General features: G+C 30.9%; 9 protein-coding genes across 9 annotated transcripts; 5 read left to right on the top strand and 4 right to left on the bottom strand.

Annotated features, from left to right (window-relative positions):
* The first annotated feature begins 213 nt into the window (after nucleotides 1-213).
* Nucleotides 214-2744, top strand: BX663DRAFT_514343 (LETM1-like protein-domain-containing protein). Its single transcript, XM_051528293.1, has 5 exons — nucleotides 214-755; nucleotides 886-1029; nucleotides 1108-1242; nucleotides 1348-2322; nucleotides 2410-2744. Exons 1-5 carry the CDS (start codon nucleotides 303-305, stop codon nucleotides 2605-2607), a joined length of 1905 nt encoding a protein of 634 aa, XP_051381400.1. The 5' UTR covers nucleotides 214-302; the 3' UTR covers nucleotides 2608-2744.
* Nucleotides 2745-5876: 3132 nt separating this feature from the next.
* Nucleotides 5877-7388, top strand: BX663DRAFT_107146 (uncharacterized protein). Its single transcript, XM_051521483.1, has 5 exons — nucleotides 5877-5995; nucleotides 6084-6326; nucleotides 6440-6718; nucleotides 6776-7090; nucleotides 7149-7388. The coding sequence occupies exons 2-5, from the start codon at nucleotides 6113-6115 to the stop codon at nucleotides 7325-7327; spliced, it is 987 nt and encodes a 328-aa protein (XP_051381399.1). The 5' UTR covers nucleotides 5877-5995; nucleotides 6084-6112; the 3' UTR covers nucleotides 7328-7388.
* BX663DRAFT_514334 (Septin-domain-containing protein) lies at nucleotides 7363-9016 on the bottom strand. The gene is made up of 8 exons (XM_051528292.1): nucleotides 8939-9016; nucleotides 8763-8862; nucleotides 8569-8697; nucleotides 8424-8505; nucleotides 8224-8361; nucleotides 8041-8158; nucleotides 7890-7988; nucleotides 7363-7835 (listed from the first exon to the last, which is right to left on the bottom strand). Exons 1-8 carry the CDS (start codon nucleotides 8957-8959, stop codon nucleotides 7449-7451), a joined length of 1074 nt encoding a protein of 357 aa, XP_051381398.1. The 5' UTR covers nucleotides 8960-9016; the 3' UTR covers nucleotides 7363-7448.
* A 1643-nt stretch (nucleotides 9017-10659) lies between these two features.
* Nucleotides 10660-11956, bottom strand: BX663DRAFT_544169 (uncharacterized protein; the record flags this gene model as incomplete). Its single annotated transcript, XM_051530881.1, has 3 exons — nucleotides 11438-11956; nucleotides 11095-11403; nucleotides 10660-10929 (listed from the first exon to the last, which is right to left on the bottom strand). The coding sequence occupies exons 1-3, from the start codon at nucleotides 11624-11626 to the stop codon at nucleotides 10660-10662; spliced, it is 768 nt and encodes a 255-aa protein (XP_051381397.1). The 5' UTR covers nucleotides 11627-11956.
* A 524-nt stretch (nucleotides 11957-12480) lies between these two features.
* On the bottom strand, nucleotides 12481-13152 carry BX663DRAFT_487569 (uncharacterized protein; the record flags this gene model as incomplete). The annotated part of the gene is made up of 4 exons (XM_051524756.1): nucleotides 12481-12587; nucleotides 12639-12778; nucleotides 12843-12907; nucleotides 13135-13152. The coding sequence occupies 4 exons, from the start codon at nucleotides 13150-13152 to the stop codon at nucleotides 12481-12483; spliced, it is 330 nt and encodes a 109-aa protein (XP_051381396.1).
* Nucleotides 13153-14024: 872 nt separating this feature from the next.
* On the bottom strand, nucleotides 14025-18633 carry BX663DRAFT_514328 (RecF/RecN/SMC). The gene is made up of 10 exons (XM_051528291.1): nucleotides 18502-18633; nucleotides 17983-18391; nucleotides 17509-17911; nucleotides 16779-17427; nucleotides 16339-16710; nucleotides 16163-16264; nucleotides 15939-16078; nucleotides 14753-15870; nucleotides 14224-14692; nucleotides 14025-14124 (listed from the first exon to the last, which is right to left on the bottom strand). Exons 1-10 carry the CDS (start codon nucleotides 18608-18610, stop codon nucleotides 14104-14106), a joined length of 3792 nt encoding a protein of 1263 aa, XP_051381395.1. The 5' UTR covers nucleotides 18611-18633; the 3' UTR covers nucleotides 14025-14103.
* A 1945-nt stretch (nucleotides 18634-20578) lies between these two features.
* On the top strand, nucleotides 20579-22048 carry BX663DRAFT_537102 (uncharacterized protein). Its single transcript, XM_051530650.1, has 2 exons — nucleotides 20579-21019; nucleotides 21100-22048. Exons 1-2 carry the CDS (start codon nucleotides 20791-20793, stop codon nucleotides 21957-21959), a joined length of 1089 nt encoding a protein of 362 aa, XP_051381394.1. The 5' UTR covers nucleotides 20579-20790; the 3' UTR covers nucleotides 21960-22048.
* Nucleotides 22049-22268: 220 nt separating this feature from the next.
* BX663DRAFT_571989 (uncharacterized protein) lies at nucleotides 22269-23436 on the top strand (the record flags this gene model as incomplete). The annotated part of the gene is made up of 3 exons (XM_051532132.1): nucleotides 22269-22317; nucleotides 22559-22790; nucleotides 22872-23436. The coding sequence occupies 3 exons, from the start codon at nucleotides 22269-22271 to the stop codon at nucleotides 23248-23250; spliced, it is 660 nt and encodes a 219-aa protein (XP_051381393.1). The 3' UTR covers nucleotides 23251-23436.
* A 558-nt stretch (nucleotides 23437-23994) lies between these two features.
* BX663DRAFT_514325 (uncharacterized protein) lies at nucleotides 23995-24866 on the top strand. The gene has a single exon (XM_051528290.1). The coding sequence runs from the start codon at nucleotides 24046-24048 to the stop codon at nucleotides 24751-24753; it is 708 nt and encodes a 235-aa protein (XP_051381392.1). The 5' UTR covers nucleotides 23995-24045; the 3' UTR covers nucleotides 24754-24866.
* The last annotated feature ends 850 nt before the right edge of the window (nucleotides 24867-25716 follow it).

The raw sequence follows: 25716 nt of genomic DNA, 5'->3' as shown, positions 1-25716 counted from the left end.
TTTTACTTCCCGCCCCTTATTTTTTTTTTTCATAAATACACCCGCTCATCGAGCAGAGAGCAGCAGTAGTGTATTTTTCTGGATTAAGTCAAGTGTGGGGGTGCATACAAGTCACAAAAGTAATTAAAATTCGTATTTTTTTTTAAGAAAAAAAAAAATGTCATTTCCCTTGCCTGTTTTTTCTTTTTTTTTTTTCTTTCTTTCTTTTTTATTAAGTATATAAAAATATATATATATAAGTAACGTCATTACAATATACCTTCTATTTTTATTGTTCATATTTTGATAATAAGAAAAAAAGTATGTATAGAGCGTTTAATTCTACAACTGTACGTCAACTAGGTTTAAAAACAAATGGTTCAGCCATTGCATTTCGACATGTTAGACAACAGCAACAACGTCGTCCTGCAGCTTCCATTCGCCTTGTCCTATTGAACCCTAATGTTTCAACAAAAAGAATGGTTCATATTCAAAGAGGCCTCTTACGTTCAGAGCAACAAAAAATAATGTCCGAAGAAAAGGAGACAATGACTTCACGTGCAGCTGCTCTTGCTAAAGAACAACAAGCTAAAGCAACTTTAAATACAGCAACTACAACTGTAAAACCTAAAAAAACCATTTGGGAAAAAGTAAAAGAAGAAGCTATTCATTATTGGCACGGAACTAAATTGCTAGGACTTGAAGTACGTATTTCTTCAGCACTCACTTGGAAGTTATTAAATGGTGGCAAATTAACTAGAAGAGAACATCGTCAAGTAAAGTATCTCGGTTTTGTTTCTTGATATATTAAACATATAAAAATATTCTAACTCTTCCTCTCTTTCCTCTCCCCCCCTCAACCTACCTTTTATTATCTCACACACAAATATTCTTATTTTCTTGTAGTTACGTCGAACTACCTCTGACCTTATGCGATTAATTCCTTTTGCTTTCTTTATTATTGTCCCTTTTATGGAATTTTTGTTGCCCGTTGCTCTTAAATTATTCCCTAATATGTTACCAAGTACTTATGAAAGTAAATCTCAAGAGGTAAGTATTTATGACTGTCTGTCTATCTATCTATATATACATTGGATATACTAAACTTCATTCATTTATAATGAACAGGAAAAGAAAAAGATGCAATTATTAAAAGTTCGTTTAGAAATGGCTAAATTCTTACAAGAAACTATATCCGAATCGGGCTTCCCCGGATCTGACCATGAAAAAGCCGCATTAGAATTTGCAGACTTTTTTAGAAAGGTATAGCAGCAATCATTATCCCCCTTTTTTACTATATAATTTAGTTTTTATTTTTTATTTTTTTTATTTTATTTATTTATTTAAAAAAAATGTATAAATATGTAGATTCGTATGACAGGCGAACAAGCATCAACAGAAGATTTACTTAATGTTGCAAAGCGTTTCGAAGACGAACTTACGTTAGATAATTTATCGCGACCTCAACTCGTGTCAATGTGTCGTTATATGAATATCAATGCCTTTGGTACTGACAATTTCTTACGTTTCCAGATCCGAAATCGTATGCGTCAAATTAAGGCAGATGATCGAGTCATTCAAGCAGAAGGAATTGAAAGTTTAACGATTCAAGAGCTTCAAAATGCATGTGCCTCTCGTGGTATCCGTGCTATCGGAACCTCACCAGGACGTCTTCGTGATGAATTGGCTCAATGGCTCGATCTTCACTTGAATCATCATGTACCTGGTACTCTTTTAATTCTTTCAAGAGCCTTTAGTTATACGGATCGTGGTATGACTACAGAGGAAGCCTTGAAGGCTACCTTTAATAGTTTACCCGATAATCTTGTAAATGAAGCTGAACTTCAAGTCTTGGAACAAGTGGGTGCAAGTACCTATAAACAAAAATTGGATGTCCTAGAACAACAACAGGAGTTGATTGAGGATGAGTCAGAACAAGAAGAAAAGGAAGAAAAGGCAAGACTGGAGGCGGCTAAGGCGGAAGAAGCTCGTTTAGAAGCTGAAAAGAAGGAGCGTGAAGCTGCAGCAGAAAAGAGAGATGAATTTATTCCCGAGACACCTGTTGTTTCAGACGTACATGTGGTTGAAAGAAAGGAGACTACTACTCCACCTGCCGCTGATACTACTACTACTACTACTGCTAGTACTACTACTGCTAGTACTACGACAGATACAGAAACTCATAAAGCCGATACCGTCGCTCCTCCTGAAGAAACACCTTTGTCTGATGAACAGAAATCTCAACTTGAAGAAGCATTAACAAAATTACGTACAAAGGTGGATCTCTTAGAAGAACGTGCACAATTGAATGATATCAAGATTCAACATGAAGATTATAAAGAGGTAAAATATATATATATATATATATATATATACTGTCTATTTTTATTATTATTTTTCAACTATATATTTATTTATTTATTTATTTAGCTGATTGAAGAGCTCAAGGATGCTACAAAACGTGACGCAGATAAAGCTATCTTACGTATGGGTAAACGATTAGAAAAGATGTTGGCTGCTATTGATAAGGAATTGGATGCCATGGAAAAAGATTTATCAACAAAGAAAGAAGAAACAAAAATAGAAGAATCCACAGACGTTAAAATTGAAGAAGAAAAGAAGAAATAAGATAATATTATATTATATTAAGAAAAAAAAAAAGAAAAGAAGTAGTAGTCGAGTATTTAGAACTATTGAATATATGTGTGTGCATCCTTTTAAAATAAACGTTGTTACATGTATTTTTATTTATTTATCATAAAAAATAATGTCATTTGTTTTTTGTATGTGAGATAAAAAAAAAAAGTAACAGAGTTAAACGCAAAGTTTTTTTTTTTTTTTTTTTTTTTTTATCTTATTACGTGCTCCCTATCAACTTTTTTACAGTCTTTGCTATCTTAATTTGTAGCCTTTGAAATATACCTCTTGTCTTTTTTTTTTCTGGATTTACAGTCATTGATAAATAACGTATCGTGTTTGACAAGCCACTGTTTTCTCAATGGAGAAAGAGAAAGTAACTCACCAGCAGCTTATATAGGTCTAGATGAAGCATTTGAATAAAGGAGCCTTATTCGTCAAGGCTGAAAGACGCTTACAACTCTGAAAGATCTGAGTGTTATAAGCTAACTAATAAACAATATGTTTATATATACATATATATATTCACTCCTCTATATCATTTTATTTTAGGCAAAAAAAAAAAAAAAAAAAAAAAAAAAAAAAAAAAAAAAAAGCAGTAATAATGATCTGCTCAATGATATGGAGTTCCTGCTTTCACAAGATGGAAGATGAGCATTATTATTATTTTATTTTATTTTATTTTTTTGAAGCACTATCTTTATTCTACCATTGTATGTTCTCCATCACGTGGAAAACAAAATATATCTTTTGCTTGCTTGTTGTATTTGTTAAAGATAACCATTTGCTGTTCCTGAACTTTTTTTTTTTTTTTTTTTTTTTTTAAATGAATATGAAACCATAATTAATCTTTGAACCGCGGTTCATGCTATATAAACCATCAAAGAAGCAATAAAATTACACTTGGAGAATCCTTTCTTTTAATGTCTTTGGCTATATGAAATGAATCTCGTTTTCTTATCCGCAACTCCGAGTAAAACTCTAAAAGGGACGGGAAAGCTGTCAACGAATTTTTTTTTTTTAATATAACATACAACCAATATGATAGAGAGTAAATAGATTAGATGCTCAATACTATGTACAGGATTACCATATGAAAGGGTGTAGCACTACTGCTAACATCGTAAAAGTAATTGAATATCTATCTATTATCAAAATAAACAACATACATCTTTAGAGGATGGTTGAACAATATAGACTGAAATTATTTATGATCCTTTTGTTTATAGGAGAAACAAGGTAACCCCATAAGATACCAATAAGATACCAGGGTTATTATTCAGTATATTAGAGAAGAATTGAAGAATTCGCAATTATATATTCAAACTCCTGAAAAAAAATAGTCTGCACCTTTTGCACATATTTTTTTTTTTGTTTTTCTTGGCACACACACTTTATTTTATTGATAACACAAAATTTTTAAGCATAAAGAGTGCCAAAATCAAAGTGAATGTTTGAATCAGAATACCGACAAAAGCCTTGTAAATCACTCAAAAGAACACTGTTGCAAGCATCGGTTATTCTTGAAGTTAGCGTTTCCTTTTCTAAAAGTTTTTTTTTTCTCTTTTCAGTATACTTTTGACAACCGACTAAAATTGTTTGATCGGGTTCAGTTCAGGTGAATAAGGAAGTGAAAGATAAACACAGCCGTATCCGCGGTTGATTCTATAACTTTCGATATCAAGGTTTTTATAGATTGGAACATGATGCATGATAAGGTAAAAGCCCGTGAACGGCTCGTGCTTGTCCAAAATATCAAGAGTTACTAGCAATGAAATTGAAATAAGGGTCAGTAACGGTGCACGTTGTTTTGATTGCAGCAGATCCAGCGGTTTTAGGATGGCGTGCTATGTAATTTTCGTTTCTTTGAGACAGATTATTAAGGTCTTCTTACTTTCACATTTATAATTCCATCGGGCAATATAGCACCTAGAATGGTTGTCGTCTGTGCCCTCGTTGTAAGCGTCTCTACGATGGCTCTTTCTCCTTTTTTTTTTTTTTTTTTTTGATCAACCCATTGTCCTTTTAAGGTTGACATGGAATGCTGCTTCATCATTAAAAACACAATTACTCTGGTAACCTAGATCTGTTTTTGACCAATTAATAACCCGCTCATATCTTTGCTGAATCTTTTCAGGAGAACTTCTCTCCGTGAGGGGGAGGGTAGAAATAAGTTTTTTTGAAAGATAATGCGCATTCATTTACCATGAAGTTACGGACAGTTTTTTTTTTTTTTTTTTTACTGACTTTTTGACTCTCAAATTGATCAGTCAGGCTATCTATAGTTTGATCTATCATTGCTGAAGCATTTTCGCCATATGTTTCCTCGAGATATTCTTTATGATTCGTGTTTAGTAGTGATTTTCGACCTCACTTTTCTGTCAAATTATCATATATCGTCATCGGCCTTTCCCTCTAGTCTATCAACGAGCTTATTTTGGTCATTCTGAAGCCAATTGTAGCCAGTTTTTGCGAGGGATATTCATCAAACTTGCTGCTTCACCTGCAGTCAAGCCTTTCTCATAAATATATACATATATATATATATAAAGAACATCACTTTTGACTCTTTTTTTCGTTTTTTTTTCTTTTAACTGGCATCAGGTTCATATGTGAATCATAATTAGTAATGTCGTCTAGAAGATATGCTTCTTTGTCTACTTTCATTTGTACAGGCTCTAAGTCATCTTCATCTACGGCGTTTTCTTTGCCGTCTTTGAAATAAACTTCAAAAAGACATATTCAATATTACGTATAGAATTAGTTATTTTTTTATGAATAAAAGAGAAGTGTGCCATATTAAATTCTTTCTTTTTGTGCCAACTCAATTTGGATTAGTGTACCATACGTAATTTTTAAGCGTGCCATTTATTTTTGCAAAAAGGTGTAGTACACAACTTACATATATCTTATTATTGGAGCAGTCTTTTTTTTTTTTTTTTTTTTTTTTTTTTTTTTTTTTTCTAGACTCTTTAACAGTAACAGTTCAAAAGACAATTTCACCAAGGACGGAGGGGGGAGGAGGGATAATCTACTTGAAAAGAGACTAACCCTAATTAAAAATATCCCAAGCACATCTAACAAGTCTCATCTATATAGTTTTATAGACTAATTCACACCGAGGATGACAATAAAATATCGTCTTTTGAAGACTTTACAAGTGTCCCAAAAAAAAATCAATTGCTTTGTTGCACAATATAATATTTTTTACCCTTGTATCAAGCATATATTGTTTCGTACTACAACTGCTATAATATGAACTTGTTTATTTTTTTTTATCTCTTTTTCTTCTCTTTTCTTTTCCCTTTTTATATAAATATTTATTTCATTTATTAGCAACTGGATTTGCTATTATTTTATGGTTACTTTTAATAAAATTGTAAAATCCATGGATTGATTATGAATATATATATATAAAAATATACAAAGGATAATAATTCTTTATAAATAGATTCACCGAATTACAGAGACTCGCTGGTCGAAACTGTATATTCTCATGGCTTTAATTCAATGCATCTTTATCGTCACACTGCAAGCTATCATATGTTCACAAAATACTTTTCAAGCAAATCTATTACCAGAGTCTGATTCACATATTCTATCCTCAACCACAACGAAGTCAGATACAATTCCAATAAGAGCTAAAGATAGACTCGATAGAATTAAATGGGAAAATATTGCTTTTATAGGATTTCAAGCATGGTTTTTTGGTATGACTGTAGATGCTGTAAGGATTGTATTGTATTGTGTTGTGTTGTATTGACAATTCGATTATCATCTTTTAATTCATTTATATATATATATATACTTTGAAATTAGACAGTTTATCAAAATACAGCAGAGATTTTAGTATTAGCTGTACTCAATTGTTTATGCGCTATATTAGGTGCTTTAGAGGTTGTAGATGGAATTAAATGGTTAAAGTTATTAAGTCAAACCAGCTATTCTATACAGCCTTTAGCTAGAGCAGAAAAGATGGAAATTGCCCTTTCAATCATCATTCTTGCCTTTGCTATTATTATGTCTTATTTTAGTTATGAAATGTCAAAACAATTTGGATGGAATATATATAAAAAGATTGGTGCAGATGTTCAAATTCAAAGTACACTAATGTATTTACATACGTATATAAAAACTTCTATTCACCTTCTCTTTCTAGAAATGTATCGAATATTTCAATTCTTTGTTTTATGCTTAAAGATCAACATATTCACAGAGTTTTTAATCTCTTTGTTTTATTTAATTCAATTTGCAGTCAAACAGAACGCATCACAATGGGATACATGGATTCAATTAGTTGTTACTATCTTAATACTCCCCATGTTATACTTTGCAAGAACAGCAGGCAGTACAGAGAGTCAAGGTAGAATGATTACCTTTATTACCTTTCAGGCTATTGTCATCATTCATTTTGCATTGATATTAAATCAAACATTTCAACCTCATAATAACTGGTATACTTGGATAACATTTGGTATTGTGTTAATTATTGCTTATAAAAAAGAAAAAAGGATATTTATATCATATTCAAGTTTGGATAGGGGTCGCTATTGATTTAGCTACAATTGTATTAAGTATACTTACTATGAAGAATTTTGGTAAAGGATTAAAACCTTTTGTTCAAAGAGGTGCAAAAGCTAAGGGGAAAATAAATGAACTGGAATTAAGCAAGACACATACAAACTCTACATGGCAAATTGATGATAGCTGAAAGATTTATTTATATTATTTACACATTTATTACCATTTTTTTTTTTTTTTTTTTTAAAAAAAAATTATTCTCTTTCTTAATGTGCAAAGTAAACAAAAAATAGAATATTTATAAATAATTTTTATGCAAAAGGTGGAAATACTTTTGCAGGAATGGGGCCACCATTACTACTTGTTGTCGTGTTATTCATAGAAGTGGATGTAGTAGTAGAATTATTTTCATTAACACCATTAGGAGAAGAAGTAGGGGAATGATTCACATTTGGACTAACAGCACCTTTTAAGGCTAAAAGTTGATTTGAACGAAAGGTTTCATAATGAACCATTGCAGTTGTTTCAATTAAATCTTGTAAATGAGTACGTGTTAAAAAGTTACGTAAATGAATAAATTCACAGTGATTTTCATCTTCAACTATAATAGTTCCCCACTTTGTTTTACGTCCAATGACTGATTTTCCATCTACAATCACTTGTTTTTCTGATCCAACAATAGCAAAAGGAAGAAGTTCCTAATCAAGAAAGGGTTAGAAGTGAACTCTTTTTATATATAATAAAAAACTTACTCTAATACTTGTATTCAACATACGTTCTTCTTCATCATAATCTTCCATGTTATCATAAGGATATAATTGAATATTATGAAAAGCTAATTCTGCATTAATCTGCTTTTATATTTAGTAATTAAACTCTTATTTTTGTTCTTATTTAACTTACTTTTTGTTTAAATAAAATACGTTCTTCCATTGTAAGTGAATCAGCTTTTGCGATAACAGGTACTACATTAACGACTTCAACCAGTTTCTTTAAAACAATAACATCTATAGGCTTTAAACTACATAAATTATTTGAGTAAAAGAAAAAAAAAACTGATTTCATTCAAAAAAATAATAATCTTACGAATGACCAGAAGGAGCAATAAAATAAAGACAACAATGAACTCTATTGTCTTGAATAAACTTTTCACGTTGAGCTGTTAATTCTTTACGAAGATAAGTAGAATGCTGATCTTTAATATATTTAATGATGGGTTCCCAACTAATAAAAACATTAACCAGTTAATTTCTTGATCTTTTTTTTTTTTCAATGACTGAATTTACCAATCTTCATTATTAACTTGATCGCCATAACCTGGAGTGTCAACAATATTTAATCTCAGAACAACACCATTTTCCTCAATAACTATTATGAAAAAGTTAGAAAGAAAGAAGAACACACACATAATCTTCTTTTTCTTTTATCTACCATGAGACATAGATTCTATTTTGGTTGTCTGTTTCTTCAAATCTTCTGCATTTTTACGTCCTTTAGAATCAATTAGATGAGAAGCAAATAAAGTATTAATAAGTGTCGATTTTCCTAAGCCAGTTTGACCTAATTTAAAAGAAAAAAAATAGGGTTTAAACTAGACATATTCTGCATAAAATTTAAAACTTTACCAACTACCATAACATTAAATTGAAATCCTCTTTTAAGTGATTTCCTTTCAATTTGTTGAGTGATGGTATCAAAACCCACATAAGCATTTAAAGGTGTTTTCTAACAAATATATAAAAAAAATAAATCAATACTTCGATAAATATATGATAAACAAAAAAAAAAAACGGAGATGTACCTTTTGTGTTAATGTAGACATTGAATCAAGTAAAAAGAGAAATAGTAAAAGAAGAAGTAGGGAAAAAAAAAAGGGTAATACACCTTTTTTTTCCGTGTGCTTTTTACTTTCAATTTGCGCTCTCCCAATTAAATTTCTTAATTACAGCCAAACCTATGGAATTTGGCGTTTTCTCCAAATAAATATTAAAAGACAAAAATAAATGTCGGACTTAAGAAAATGAATATTATGCTTTTAAATTGTTTTTTTGTCACTCTGTTTAAAACAATCGTCAGAACTAGCTAACTAAAATTGGCAGGAAGATTGTGCCTAATTGTCGCGTATTTTAATAAAAAATACAACATAATGATGAATAGTTTTTTTTATGAAGAAGAAGAAGAAGAAAAAGTTTACGATCAGATGGAGTATGTGTTAACACATGTCTATAGTTCTTGAAACAATAACTAGTCAACAAACTTACTTGAGCGTTAAACGCCCCCGAAATAATTATTTGAAGAATCCTCAGTTAGAAAATAGTTGAGACCTAGTAATTTGAAGCCACTAGCGAATTTATACAACAGTTACAGCGACTTCACCAGAGAAACGTTTATAGACCGTGTGCTCGAAAATCCTTAAGAGCGTGGACTAGTGGCCAAGGTTGCAAGAGATTTGAATATTAATTACCACACTGCGCTAAGATGATGGAATGGTTACAAAGCGACAGAAGAGGTTGCGTCTAGAAAGACTAAACAGAACAGCGGTTCAAAAAAAAAAACTCATTTACAACCTAGCATAACGAGTATATAAAAGAGCTACTTGATAATGACCCCCCTCCCCCAGTTATATTCAGACGACATAATAAATAGTTTGGCTGAGGGATTTGAAGACTTTACTATATCAAGGTCGCATCTTAATAACCATTCACAAAACACAATGCTCATCATTATGAAAAAAAAAAATCAATGTTTGAACCTGAAATCAGAAACTCAGTGAGAAACCTACAGACGAGAATTGAGTGGTTTATGGAATGGAAAGATTCTGATTTGGATTTCACAAAGAGTTGTATTTGCGTTGATGAGGTCAGGTTTCATGTTAATATGAGAAAATAATTAGACTAGATCAAAAAGTGGCAGCACTTCTATAGGTAAACAGCCAAAAAACTAGAGCGCAATTCTATACCGTTATTGGTGCTATTCACTTGTATAGCATTGTTCTTGTTGTCATAAGAAAATCTTCAACAGGAAAAGAAACACAGGCTGCTAAAAAAAAAGAAGAGAACCACAGTCGAGATTAATACATAGGATCCAGAGGTTGACGACGATCCTGCCGATAACAAGCCAGCGCTAAAAGGTACGACTACTGTTTATTTTGTCAAGTTTATGAATGAGCTTCTTAGTGTAATGGATATTGATGAAACTTTTAAGGGAAGTTACATCGTTATAGATAATGCTTCTATTCGTAAATTGAAATCGATGTTACGAAAAATTGAAAGTAAAGGCTATAAACTCATTTATCTACCTTCTTATGCACCTGAATCGAGCCCTATTGAACAACTGTCGGTTATTATTAGTGCCTGAATGATTGACATTTTCGTAAAATCACATTGTCAGTTTTTATCACAATAGTTTTTATTGATAGAAATGGGAATTTTTTTTTATATAAGGCATAGTGTAAAGAAAGGGATGGATACGCACATAGTGAAAAGCTTTTATGAAAAAGATGTGTATCATATTATGAATAATTTAGAAAAACTTCTTAGTCAATCTCTCTTTTACCGTTTCATTCGCAGTACATAAGGAGGAGCTCATTGATTGAGTAATTGATCGGAGATGTTTGTCCAGATCCTTGTTATCAATTATGGCGATACATTCATTTTTGCCAAGGAGTTTTAACATTTCTTTAACTGTAGCTGCAAGTTGTCCTCCTTTATCTTGAAAATTATCCAATGTTTTCTTTTCGATAAAAGGATTAACAAGATTTTTAGATGATTCAAGTATATTCAATGTAATTTCCTGGAATAACAAAGAACAAAGTTTAGCTTGTGAATCAATTGTTTGCGCAGAATCATAGTCGTATAGTGTCCAAATGGTATATGGTTGATATATATGGCTTAGCGTATATGTTGAGCTACATCAACAACTGGAATACGTCTCTAATCTGTAGAACTTTGATCTCACTTGTTTGCATTGATTCAGTATATTATGAGAGTAAAGTTGAGAGCAACCGTTATCATTGAATAGTTTGTCTGCCATTTCTACATATTTTTCATGAAGGAATATTTTTGTATTCTTTGAAGGAGTGAAGCTATTGGTAGATGGACCGACGTAAATCACAGGATATTTTGAGAGCGTACAACTAGATGTAATAAGTAGGTTACAGCTAAAGAGTCTAATTACGAGCTTACTTGAGTTGTCCGATTCAAAAAGTTTGACACAGGCTTGCTTGTAATGGTAGCTCAAATCTGGGATTGATGAATTGAGATCTTCCTTTGAATATCGTTCGTAATGGGGATCAATTGACTTTTTTTCTTCCGTAAGACTCGACACAGTTGATTATGATAGCTTTTGTTCCATCCAAGAGTATACATCCAGCAAACATTTGAGATACTGCATATCTTGCTTGTGGATTTGTTAGCCAATCATAGTTTGCCTTCTTCAGATGATTAGTGTTCAATTCAGTATAGTTTCCATTCTTTAACAAGGACGCCATGGAACTGTTATTTATTAAGAACGTAAGCAAAGTGTAGTCAGCCTTGTGATTTTTTGGTAGGCTACTGGGATCAGGTGGAATAGAGAAAATAACCTCTGGCTGTTGTTCATGTAATTCTTGGGCATCAGGCGCGTTATCAAGTAAATAATATGATCGTGGTTCTGATAACAATGCAATCGGGGTCAAGTTTGTTATATCAGTAAGAGTCAGGGTTTTTTGTTGGCTTTGTTATGATTGTAGTTATCTATATAACTAAGTTAAGAGAAATAAACCATCATTTATTACATGATAAAAAGGTTATTCACACAAAACTAGTATATTAAACTTCACAGCATAATATTCATTCTACAACATTCAGTTTTAATAACGGGTCATTGTTAGAATGTCCGAGCACTAATAATAATTATATACATAATTCAGACAGGATTATGACTAGTATATTCAATTACATAATTATCTATGGGCCATACATATCATATTATACATTGATAATGTCGAATATTGTTATGTAATAAGATCTTATACAATGATAACCCATAAATAATTGGTATTGTTGCAGCTGTGCAATTTTTGTATTATCCTCAATAAATTATATAAAGTTTTTACAGACTTGTCTTCTGTTCATTTTTCTTTCTTTAGCTTTTGCTAATCAAAACAGGTCTTCTATATTATATTCCAATCCACCAACAGCAGCAAGTGTCGCGATAGGTTTGGTCAGTGTATTCATATCATTTGATGTGCTTTGAGCAGTTTTGATATCGCTTTTACTGTAAGTTCTGGGTAGTTTGGTTTTGCGTGGCGAAATCTCATGGTTCTCATTCCTTTTTTTTTTTCCTTTCCCAGTCTTTGGTGATCTATTGTGCCATTGTATTATGTGCCTTAAAGATTGAAGTTGACTTTGAATTACTATTGCATCTTGGACAAATAAAACCATTCGCAGTTTTATTGATAGCGTATGAGGCTAGAAATTGTCTTAATTTTTAAAAGAATGAAATATATTTTAGAGACTTACAATTTTGAATGTAAACTGTTACTTGTGAAGTATGATCATCGTGATTATGTTTATTAAGTCGCATTTTTGTGTCGAAAGTTTGTGTGCAATTGACTTTCTTACAAGAGAAAGACATTTTGTTGAAGATTCGTTTCTCCAAGCTTTAATGAAATAATAATAATAAAAAAAAAGCACAGATTGAAATCAATGATTACAGAGTTCCACTCGTGGCAGCGATTCCAAGTGGAATCACAGAGTGGAGTTTTCATTGAAAACATTTTCATGTCTATCTTCATGAAAACATGTATTTATCATTATGTTATGTTTAAATCAGGAAGAGATGCAGAGATGACATTTGAAAACTATATTTCTTATTCTTTTTATGTGGAATATGCTGTTAATCCTTTCACATGGTACATTTATTTTACCAGCATCTCCATTTCATCAGGTTTTGTTGTGCTATATCACAATCTATCTCCTATTGACTGTCAGTGTTCTCACACTGCCATCTATTTACTTTTTCACGAACACTCATAATTACACTCTCTCAATTTAGTCATTTCCTTGTTCATCATTATAACTACTGCTAATATAAATGTTCACCACTTACAAATCCTTAATAAGCCTTCCTATTCTTGTTAAGACTTTCAAAGAACCTACAACATTTTTTAATTCAATAATATAATTCAGAATAAACACAGGTGCAATCTTCCTTCCAATTTCAGTTAGTTAGTTCTGACAATTGTTTTTAAACAGAGTGACAAAAAAACAATTTAAAAACATGACATTAATTTTCTTTTTTAGCTTCTTTTTATACTTTATGATCTAACCAGGGCAAATAATACTGCAAATGTGGCAAGACACTTATGCGCTGAATTCGGTCATTCAATTTAATTTAAATTTTTCCATTTTTGTATCCTCTTTACATATGTAAAGGAAATCTTTCAAGCAAGCCACCACCAACAACAAAAAAAGATATATATTTGTGTATTTACATATTTGTATATTATACATTTTGCAATACAGAGGATTTACCTAAAGAAGGTAAATACTTTTTTTTTTGAATAAACAAACAATATCAATGGCATTTTCCGTCAACTAATAACGTATCTGCTGGCAAACCTTTCTTCCTACCGAATCAGTAACTTTTTTAAAGGGGGAAAACTTAGCCATTTATAATTGCTCGAATAATCAATGTAAATACATTCATATACATGTGTATATTTATTAATTTCTGACATTAGGATTAGGCTTCTGCGTATTCGGATTCGTTAGGATATCAAGGATGACAAATATCACCTTTATCTATCCAAACTATAGGGTTATTACCATTCTCAAAAATAAAATAAAAAGAATAAAAAAACAGCATTCATCATTAAAAAAAAAAAAAAAAGAATGCAAATTGGGCTCAAGGAGTTTGCTTTTCTTTCAATAATTATAACTATTTTTCCGGCTTAAATTTATTTATGTTTGAATGTATTTGATATTAATTTTGGTATTGGTCCAACTAAATTACAAAAAAAAAAAAAAAAAAAAAAAAAAAAAAAAAAAAAGTTAGAAGGAAGCTTCTTTAAGGTTATACATATTCTTTTTTTTTTTTGTTTACCATTAAAGTCATTGTTTTACTGGAATTAATTTCTTGATCACGATAAATACCAACTAAACTCTGCGCCTTTTCATATAATCGATGCTTAAGCGAAATAACAATAAATTGAAAGTTGGGTGTAGCATGCTCGCGAATATAGGTAGCTACAGTGGTTACGTTTGTATTATCAAGTGCTGCATCAACTTCATCCAATACAAAGAAGGGTGAAGGCTTATAACTATGAATAGCAAACAATAATGCTAAGGCCGCCACACTCTTTTCTCCCCCTGATAATTGCTCCATATCTCTAAATCGTTTCATAGGTGGCATAGCATGATATTTTATACCTTCAAGATAAGGCTCATCAGAATCTTCCATACTTAAATAAGCTGTACCGCCTAAGGGGAATGTGGGATTCTTTGTTAAATCTTTATAAACAGTATCAATCTTTTCAGAGATATGACTAAATGCATCATAGAATAAAGAGTATCTATTGTCATGTGTTAGTCAAACTGTTACTTTACTTTCTATTTCGGTCATCGCTTTTTACCTCTTTTGCTTAATTGCATTGAATTGTTCTTTAGCTGTTTTAGCAATGGCTCTAGCACTATTAAACTCTTGCTCTGCAACTTTCAGCCTTTCTGTAACTCCCTCTAATCGATCAATAGCTTTCATATTAGGTGCCATCTGCTCAATTTCATCTGTATATTGCTTAATCTTATCTTGGAATTGACGATCCATGGCTGGACTATCATCTTCACGTTGATTGTCTCCTACTTGTGAGAAATCAACTTCAACTTCCCAATCAGTGGATTGAATAGAAAGTTGGGATGTAGGTGCATCAAGATCCATATCAGAACTACTTGTATATTCCATTGAATTATGATCATCTGTCACAGACGAAGTCTCTGAGACAGATGATGCATCTGTATCCATATTTGCATTTGCTATAGCATCTCCTCTTGTATCTTCAATAATAATATCATCCATAGAACCACGACTCAAAGGTAAATGGATACCTTCTAACTTGCATTTTCTAAAAATTGCAATACGCTCAGCTTGTACCTTGTTAATCTCACTTTCAATCGCTCGATACTCTCTCAAAATTTCATCTACATTTCTACCCTTAGCTTCTAAAGCACGACTTATGTCATTAATATCAACCTGCTTCTTTTCTTCCAATTTAGTTTGTTTCTCTAAATCAACTTGATAGGATTGCAATTTAGTTTTTAAATTCTCTGTCTTTCCAGCCATTCCAGCCAAGTCGGCTTCAAGTTTAGACTTGGCATTCTTGTCAGCTTCCAAACTAGCTTCTAATTTTCTTAAACGTTCCACTAATTCACCTAGTTGCTCCTTTTCAAATGTAAGTTGTGTATCAAGACGGGATCGTTGTGTTGTAAATTGTGCACGACGTTCTGTGACTTCATCAGAAACACCGAATTGTGAAGCTTCATATTCACGAATGTTAATAACGTTAATTTGTGCACAAAAATCTTCAAAGATATGATCTTCTACTTGATGAATTTGTGCTTCAATCGTCTTTATGTTAGCTTCTAATTGATCTAATGTTGCTTTTGATTGCTCATAGGGTTGGATAGCTTCAGTTAGCTTTCTACGAGTATCTTCAATGGTGCCCTGAAGACCTTCAATTCTTCTTGTGAGGGTAGTCTATAAATAAAGATATTAAAATTTGTATTGCTATATTATTAAAGATAAAAGTAAATAAGTTTTCTTACAAGTTCTTCATTTAATGTATTCAATTGACTGGCAAAGCTAGAGCAGTCATTTCTAGCAGAATCCTCAGCACTACCCATACGTTTATTTTTACTGATATTATTTAACTCTGTCAAATACTTGTTTCTTTCACGCATTAATTCTACAAGAAAAAAAAAGATGATTATATATTTTTGCTTACTCGGCTTTATATATTTGTATACATATTTATTATTATTATTTTTACCATCAATTTCACTTTGTTGCCATTTCTTTGTTGATTGCACACTACTCTGACCACCTGTCATTAAACCATTTTGATGAATAACTGCGCCATCCAAAGTAACAGCTATATTTCAGAAAAAAATAAGTCATTTTTTGTTGTTGTTTTTTTGTTCCTTAATAAGATGTTATTAGTTGTACCTCTAACATTTTCATTCATTTCATAACAAATATGCTTTGCAATGTTAAGATTATCACAGATCAGGGTACTACCACATGCATATTGAACCACATTCTCATATTGTTTATCAAACTTCATTACATCAAATGCTAAACGAGAACCTTTAACCAAATTACGATAACGATCATTGATAGGAGGTAATGATAAAGAATGCATAGGTAAAAAGGTAGCTGTACCAATATGTTGCTCTCTCATGTATTGAATACATTCAGTAGCAGTTTGCTCATCTTCAACAACAATCGCATCCATATTTCTACCCAATACAGTCGCAACAGCTGTGTCATACTTACGTTGATTAGGTCTACATAAATCAGATAATTTGCCATGAACATCTAGTTAGCGAAAAAAGAAAAGAATGAGTATAAGGTTGGAAATGCATTTATAATCTCGGATTTTTTACTTGGATAAATTTGCTTTAATACAGTAACACTTTCATTGAATTTGATATCTTTTTCTGATTCTTGTTGAGTAACACTAGCTTCCATCAATTTATTTAAAACTACTTGAAGCTTTTCGTTTAATTCAACCTCACGTTGATGAATAGCAATACGTTCAAGTTCAAGTTTTTTCAACTCTGCTTGACGTACATTTAATTGCTCACTAAGGCTTTCAGCATCTAATGTTAACGCTGACTTTTCCTCATTGGCTTGACGCAAGTCATCAAGTGCCTTTGATTCAGCTTCTCGAAGTTGATCCATTTTAGACTTCTTGTCGTCCATACGTTGTTTTTCAGTACGATGTTGACGTTGAAGTTGTTGCAATTGATGCTGTTCCTCAACTGCCTTTATGCTTACTTCTTGCTTTCTTCTCTCATAATCCATCAGTTGTGCACCGGTTAAAGTAGGTCCATTTGTTAAACCTGAAGTAGGAATAGAGTTATTAAATTGTTGCTCAGCATAATCCAATAATTGTAAATCCTTTTCAAGTGAACTAACAACTTGTTCTTGTTGCTGGCCATCACGTTTAACTCGTTCAATACTTTGTTCAGTATGTTTTATTTTCTTTTCCAAATGACTTATCTTTTCCTTGTAACTAATAGAGGTAGGAAGCTAAAGATAAAATAATATAAGAAATAAGTCACTTCCTCTCTCCCCTCCCCTCCGCCACTTTATATCCAAAAAAAAATGTACCTGTTCATCTATTTCACGATTAATTTTACGAATATGTAATTCACATTTAATCTTTTCTCTGTGAATAAGTGCTTTATCCTCTCTAGCCTTCTTGAAACTATTTTCCAATTCAGCTACTTCGTATTGAAGATTATCTTTATTCATGTTCTTTGTCGTGCCTTCTTCTTCTAATGTCTTTGATTTCTGTTCAATATGATAAAGTTTCCAAAGCAAATACTGAATCAGCAAGTTGCGTTTATTAGCCACAAGTTCTTCAAATTTTTCAGCTTCTGCCTTTTGTTCTTCATATTGTTTAATCTCAGAGGCTACACTACGCTTTCTATTAAATGTATGAGCACTATTCTCTATAGCTTCTTCCATTTTCTGCTTCAACTCATCGTATTCATCTCTATATTCCCATGAACTAATTCATGTACAAGATTAGTAGATGAATATAATAATAATAATAAAATCATTTGGAACATGGCACGTTACCCACTAATTTGTTCAATCAGTCGAGTCAAATCTTTAGGATTTTGACTAGCTACAGATTCAACATCACCTTGAAAGACCAAAAAATTCTTTGCTTTTACAAGAATATTCTCCTTTTCAAGTTCTGCATTATATTGACTGTATTGAACCACTTTATCATTAATACGATACTCAGAAAGTCCATTATGATTAATTGTACGAATGAATCGAACCTCACGACCTTGATTATTTTCATAAACAGCTGTTACTGAAGCCTTTCGAGGGGAACGAGTTGTGTGAGTTGTTGAATGTACATCATCGTCTTGGCGTAATGCTTCAGAACGATAAATCATATCCTTTAAGTTTTGAGAACGTAGATGGCTTGAATGAACACCAAGTACAAATGAAATGGCATCCATAAGATTTGATTTACCTTATTCGTTTATATGAGTGTAAGGAGAAAAGAAAAATAAAAAAAATGTAAATAATTGTAAGGCATACGAATGGAATTATACATGTTTATCTATTTTTTAAATATTTTACCAGAACCATTAGGACCAATGACACTTGTAAATTGATGAAAAGGACCAATGGTTTGATGACCCTTGTATGATTTGAAGTTTTCAACTTCGATACGAACAAGTCTACCCATATCTAGTAAAGAAAACAAAAAAAAATATATAAAATAAAAAATAAAAAACAAAATCCACGTATATTATTTTTCTGTACTTTCAATAAACGCGTCGCGTATGTAGAGAAGAAAAAAAAAGGGGGGAGGACAAACATAAGATAAAATGATTGGCTGAGTTAATTTATTATTCAAGAATACTACCATTATTATTTTATTTATTACTTTTCAATGTGCTCCATAATAGCTTTTATTTTATTTTATTTGCTATTTTTCAATGTGTTTTTATAATAGCATGTATTTTATGTTGTCAACTATTAAACTATTGTGTACTAAATTTAGAATATAAAAAAGATAGAGGATAAACTACAAACTAAAATGTCTTCTATATACGTGTTTATTTATTTTAATTTCTTCAAATACATGTTCAGCTGTTGTCATTACAAATATACAACAATTCATTTTATTAATAATAATACTGAAAATACAGAGGAATTGAAGTCCATAAAAGTCTTTTTAATTTGAGAGATCTGAATCCAAATATTTAATAATAAAACTGCTTTCGGGATTTTTATTGATAACATTATTATATTTAATGAAAGGAGGGAGAAAGTTTATTTTGATTGAGTTTATGAGATAACCGTTTCTTTTTTTTTCTTTTTTTATTATTTTATTTTCCGTCAACCAAGACTTACTATAACCGTTTGTCGGGAATACATGCATAATACAGTTAACAAATACGTATTATGTAATAAGTAATATTTTATTCTAATTACGCGACTAATATGTGTGTAATTTTTGATTCTACGCCACGAATGGGTTTTTTTTATCCATGAAACTGGCTCCTTTTGGAAATCAATAAATGATGAATATAGCCCTTTTTTTTAATTTTTTTTTTTTTAAAACAAGAAACGTTACCAATTAATAAAAAAAAAAAAAAACGTTGTCTTCATATGTATTTGATTTATATTATTTCAATTCAATTCAATTCATTTTATTTTATTTTACTTTATTTTATTTTACTTTGTTTTATTTGATTTATTTATTTTTTTGAGGAAAAAAAAAAAAAGAGGGCCCTGGAATGCTATTTTTTTCCAGCTAATGAAAAATTGATTATTAAAAAAGTTAAAATGGTTGATTTTGTTATATATATAAAAATGCTAAGCAAATAAATACTGGGTATTTTTTTTTTTACCAATTAAATGATCTGCATTTCTTTTTAAAACCTATATTTTTTTTCTACCAAGAAATGAAATACATGTGATTTTTAAAGCAGCGCGAGATAATTAAGATATAAAAAAAAAAAAAAAAAAAAAAAAAAAAAGTTTTTTTTTCTTGTATCACATTTATAAATGTGTATGTGATTTCAAGTTATTACATATCTAAAACAGAGTACAACAGGAACTTACAGTGAAAAAAAAATAAAAAATAGAGAGGAAAATAGCCTTTTGTTAATTGTGTACTAAAATACAATGAATCATTCTTATTCAGCATCATGTTTGCTACAAACATCACCAGACACGAGTCACTTTCAACCTCAAGCAGAAGACATTTTGACAGATGAAGATTTACTCGAATTATTTAGAATAGTGAAACAAATTATTCGAAAGAAGCCTGATACAGAAAGAATTGCTAAACTCTACTTTTGTGTTGTCTACGCCATGGGCAATTTATATCCTTTCTATAAACCTATTCATAGTGATTATTTAACATTTCGTGATGATTCAAATATGACTCCTGTGGTGGCTAATGTTCAACTGCCTATTTTTACTTCTTGTTGTCATACAGATCAATCTAATTGGAAAGAAACAACTCCAATAACAACTTCTTCTACTTTAACAACTTCTTCAACTTCAACAACGCCTACCGTAACACCTGCCGTACCTCAACGAACACTTTCTGTTTCTTATATAACAAACCCTTTACCCTCCAACAAACAAAGTCCTCAATTACCTCAGACGTTACAGCAGCAGCAGCAACAACAGCAATCATCCGATGAAGTAACTACGGATGACTATTCCTTAGGACCTTATACAAATATTAGACCTACTTATCCCTCATCTGATTATCCTTTACCATCTTCATGGCCTTCTCCTATTAATGAACAATTATCTCATTATCATCATCGTTATACAGGAAATCAGGTTTTAAATCGATATCCACATCTAAATACCCTCATCAATGGCGCTGGAACGGAAGTATTAATGGAACCAAAACAACGAGGTTTTTATTATCAAGACAATAAAACTACAAGAGAGCCAGCTTTATTACAACGCTACGCTAAGCAAGACGTACTAATTCAAACTTCTTTAATGCGTAAGAGAAAAAAGACTTTTAGTAACGATCCTGATTTCTCTTATGATCTTTCAACAATACCTGCTCCAATTAAAAAACCAAAAATTCCTCATCGACATGGTGAATTTAATCAAAGGCGTAAGTTTTTTTTTTTTTTGTCTTGAATATATATCTATATTATCATTGTTTTTTGCTAACTTGTATTACAATTAATAAAGGTGATGATATCATTAGTAGAATGAGAACAATTATGATGGCAGATCTCGAACAAAAAGCACAACGATTACCGAGTAATTTTACATTGAGAATCGAAAAAGCCACATTAGCATCTAATGTTCATGCAAATAATCTAAGCATAGAAGAAGCTGGTAAACTATTAATGCCCGCATTACGTATCCTGACAGAACATTCAAATATGAAACCTCATTTGGATAATGGTATGAATCAGAATGGCATTTATTATAATGATGATTATTTTCGACTTTATTTGGCCTTTGTACAATTTCAAAATATATTTGCTGAGTTGTTTCCTAACGAAGTTGTAAAGACAAATGCGTCATCTACCTCTGTGGATGATATAAACAATATACCTTCACCAAGTTCGACAGTAGAAAGAGACAGAGATAGAGAGCGTAATGCAAAAATGAAAGCATATCGTAGTTGGATTGAGCCTTATTTAACAGAAACGAATTGGGCTGCATTCCGAAGAAATATCATGGTTGGCGAACGTATCATGCAGCTTACGCAAGTTGTTGGAGAAGGAATATTATTGATGACAAAAGAATTGAGTGGTTCCAAGTTACATTTAACATTTACGAATAATGAGTGGGATGAGTTTATTCAAGGACTTGATCAAGGCTTGTGGGATGATACTATCGACTGGAGTCATGATGAAGATGATCTAAACGAAGAGGCTCGAAAGCAAGCAGCTGGCAATGGCTCAATATTGGTGAATGAGTTAAGACTCAAATTTGCTTCTCATTTTTGGTTTACAGAAAATGGAAGACTCGTACCTTCATCCGAAAGAAAAGCACTTAGAGCAAAAGAACGCCATAATAATAGCAACTTGGGCAAATAATTCCTTCTTTCATCGTCTGTTTTGCATATTTTGTATAATTTCATTGTAATTATAATTTCCTTTTCTTTTTCTTTTTCTTTTTTTTTTTTTTACTTTCTTTACTTTTTTTTTACTTTTCTTCTTTTCTATATGTACATATAAATGGTTAACTTGTGTTTGGTTTTCTTATTTCACATATAAATCAAAGATTTTTGGTGTTGTAAAATTTGTCTTGTACTATAGACGTGTCATTATTATTATTAGAGCTTTTTTAATTGTAAAGCCTTTTTTTTCTAGATTTCTTAATAAACTTGTTAAATATTATTTGCTATGTTTAGAATAACTAGTTATTATGGCAATCAAAACTACTTTTATTTATGTATATGAAACTACTATGATGAGAGTTACATCATCAGCTTATAGAAGGCTTATTTATTGAACAAATGCATCGTTTATTCCACTCCAGTTATATTTTAATAAATAATATATTCATGTTCTTTATTTTCTCTCTCTTTCTCTCTCTCTCTCTTTTTTTTTTTTTGCCTTGCATTTATAGGAATGCTTCAACAGCTTCCACTTGAAATAGTAACCTATATTGCAAGCTTTGTTTCATTAAAAAGATAAAAGTGAATTTGCAAGTACTTGCCACAAGTGTTATTTTGCAGTTTTACCTCATATTTGGCCTTATCCCTCACTCAATAACACAAAAGAACTTGATTTAATTGTGAAACATTTAAATGCTAATACTATATGGACTCAAAGAACAATTCAATTTTTACGTGATGTATCGTTAATATCTGATGATGGCAAACCCCAATTTTCTTCTACTTCTTTAGCTGCCTCTCTAATTTGGTATAGTCAGTACTCCAATGGATCAAGAAAAAGAAGAGCTTGAAAGCCAATATAGTATAATAACACCTTATGAACAAATAGGCTGTTTCAGATATTTCCACATCTTTCAAATCCTGTCTTTGATTTTATGCAGGCTATCAAAAACTTTTATTTTGTTTCGAATTCTAATAATAAAAATGAAGACAATAATAGAACACTTCCATTTTCTGGCTCTATTTCTCTTGTAAATTATAAAACAGATCATTCACAGTTTATGCATTATTTGCTAGCGCCCTTTAGAAAGACAGATCATTTAAAGATACAAGCGCTACCTGTTTATTCTCTTTGTGATGACATTGATGAATCAATTTTAGCCAATGATGATATCAAATATTTAGCGTCATTAGGACTTACACATCTTAGACGGTTAGAACTATCTTATTTAGATTCAGTTGTTTGTCTGGATACAATAAAGACATGAATAATAAGCTTACCACATTTAATCGATTTAACACTAGAATGGATTTTCTCTCTAAACAAGGATAACTATCTCAAGTTATGCGAAATGCTTCAACACAATGGACTACTTTATCCAGAGAAAATAGACCCTAAAGATAATATTTTACAAGTTCGTTTTACTGTTCAAATAAAACCTACTCTATTAAACAAATATATCACTCATACCTGTTATAAATACATATTTCTTTTCTTTTTTTTTTCCTTTCTTCATACTGAATTCAATCAAGGTATTTAAAGATAAATAAAACGGTAAATTTAATTTATTATTGTTATTATATGCATAATGCATTCAAGAATTAAACAAGTACAATAGCTCATTTTAGGTAAACTTGACATAATAGTATTTTAAAAAAAGGAAATAGAGCTAAAGAGAAATAAAACTACTATACGCACACACACACACACACACACACACACACTTTGTTTTATTCCAGCTCTTTTTCTTCTTCTTTCGTAATAAACATGTCCCATAGAGTATTATACATATACTCTTTATATCTTTTATAGGGATTATCATTTTTATACATACATATTCTAATATCTCCTTTTTTGATTTTCATCATTCTTTGAACTCCGTCTATTGGATCATAATAACATTAAATAAGGGACACATTTACACTGCATATAAACAAATATGCAAAATAAGGCACAACAGAAAGCAGCAACAGCAGCAGCACGTTATAAATTGAAGTTTTTTTTTCTTTTTTTTTTTTTGTTTTCTTGAATTTTTCTTTTTTCTTTTCTCATACTACACATAATGGAAGATATTCAATTCTTTAATTCAACGATTATTTACACAAGAGTAGCCGTACTGACATTATCTGTATGCATTGTAGTGATATCACTTGTAAAATATAACTTCAGTACTTGTCCTATTTTGTCCTTATTTGATAATGTGAAAAGTCATCAGTTCATTTACGATATGATTGAAGATAGAAATTTGATTGCAACCTTGATAGCAGCACAGGCGTCCATCTTTTGTCCTTTATTTTTACTTATGAGTTCACCTGTATCCACCTATTATGAATATTCAACACGAATATCGTTCTCTACAGCTGATATCTGTCGTATCATGATAGAACATCTCTGTCAGTTTTTGATGCCATTTGGTTTATCTATGAGCTGGCTCTTTTGTATTACCTTTGATAAAAGAACAAAGTCTGCTTTATTGACTATGATAGACCAAGACCTGATCTCCTCTACCCTTGACGAGCACAATTACTATAATACTTATGTTACTTTAATGACATTTGCATTAAAATATATTATTATTTTGGTTTTATTAATTGAGGTTGTGGCCGTTTCATGCTCTTTTATTAAACATACTTCATTCTTATTCATGGCAAAGCAGCAATCTACTATTCATTTAACCTACAATCATGAAAAGGAGGAGGTTATTAAAGACAATGACTTTACAGGATATGAAAATGAACAAGATATAGAGGGACAAATCCTTTTTGTATAGATTTCAACTTACTAATTATTATTAATAAACACATAATCATTTACTAGCTTTTATACATCTCATTTTAAAGAAAAAGAATTGTATATGTATATGTAAATATCTATTTATCCTAACTTCTTCATGCTCTCTTTTTTCTCTCTCACTTTCTCTCTATCTTCCACACTTCAAAGTTATACATATTGGTTAGCATATGACAGACTATCCATATAATATTACAACTAGCTGATCAACACATAATAATAATAATAAAAAGGCTTTGAAGATATGAAAGGCCATGAGTTATGCTGTATATGAAATTCACACTTGATACACCATTTGACCTTGAATGCTGATCTTTTATTATTATTATTTTCTTTGCTTTGCTTTGCTTTCTTTCAAATAAAAATAAAAATTTACATATAAGTTTATATTATCCATCCTTTTTTTTGTAGTGCTTTAAGAAGCAGAATATAATAGCATAATATTAATTCTATTTCTTGCCGAAATTGTATTTATTCTTTCCCCCCCTCTCTCCCCCTTTTAATTTTTCTTAATATAGAAATTGTAGTTACTCTGTCAGCCAATTACTTTAAAAAATAATAAACGAATATTGCAAATAGTATATTGTTCTTTAATATGACCAAGTACTCTCTTTAGTGAATTCGCAAATTGTATGTAATAAAACCGGAGCATGTGTAAACACACTTGAAATAGTATTTATCAAAGCCTTGAAAGTGCTGTAAAACAATCAAGATTGAGCCACTCAAAGATAGTATTCTAGTGTTGTACATAAAATAATTTCTACCATTCTCTATAACCCAATGATACAAGTTAAAAAAGAATGAAAACAGTTATAAAAAAACATGGTTTGAAATTAGTTGATGTATATATGCACGTTTAAACAATAATACTATTTGTAATGAATTTCTTCTAATTTGGCTGCAGTCAAAGAGTATGATTACATTCGGTTATATATAAATATAT

The sequence above is a fragment of the Cokeromyces recurvatus genome (assembly GCF_025118155.1).
Source record: "Cokeromyces recurvatus strain NRRL 2243 chromosome Unknown BX663scaffold_18, whole genome shotgun sequence".
Classification (NCBI taxonomy): domain Eukaryota; kingdom Fungi; phylum Mucoromycota; class Mucoromycetes; order Mucorales; family Mucoraceae; genus Cokeromyces; species Cokeromyces recurvatus.
The sequence above is the reverse complement of the archived record's forward strand: the minus strand, read 5'-3'. Positions and strand labels throughout refer to the sequence as shown.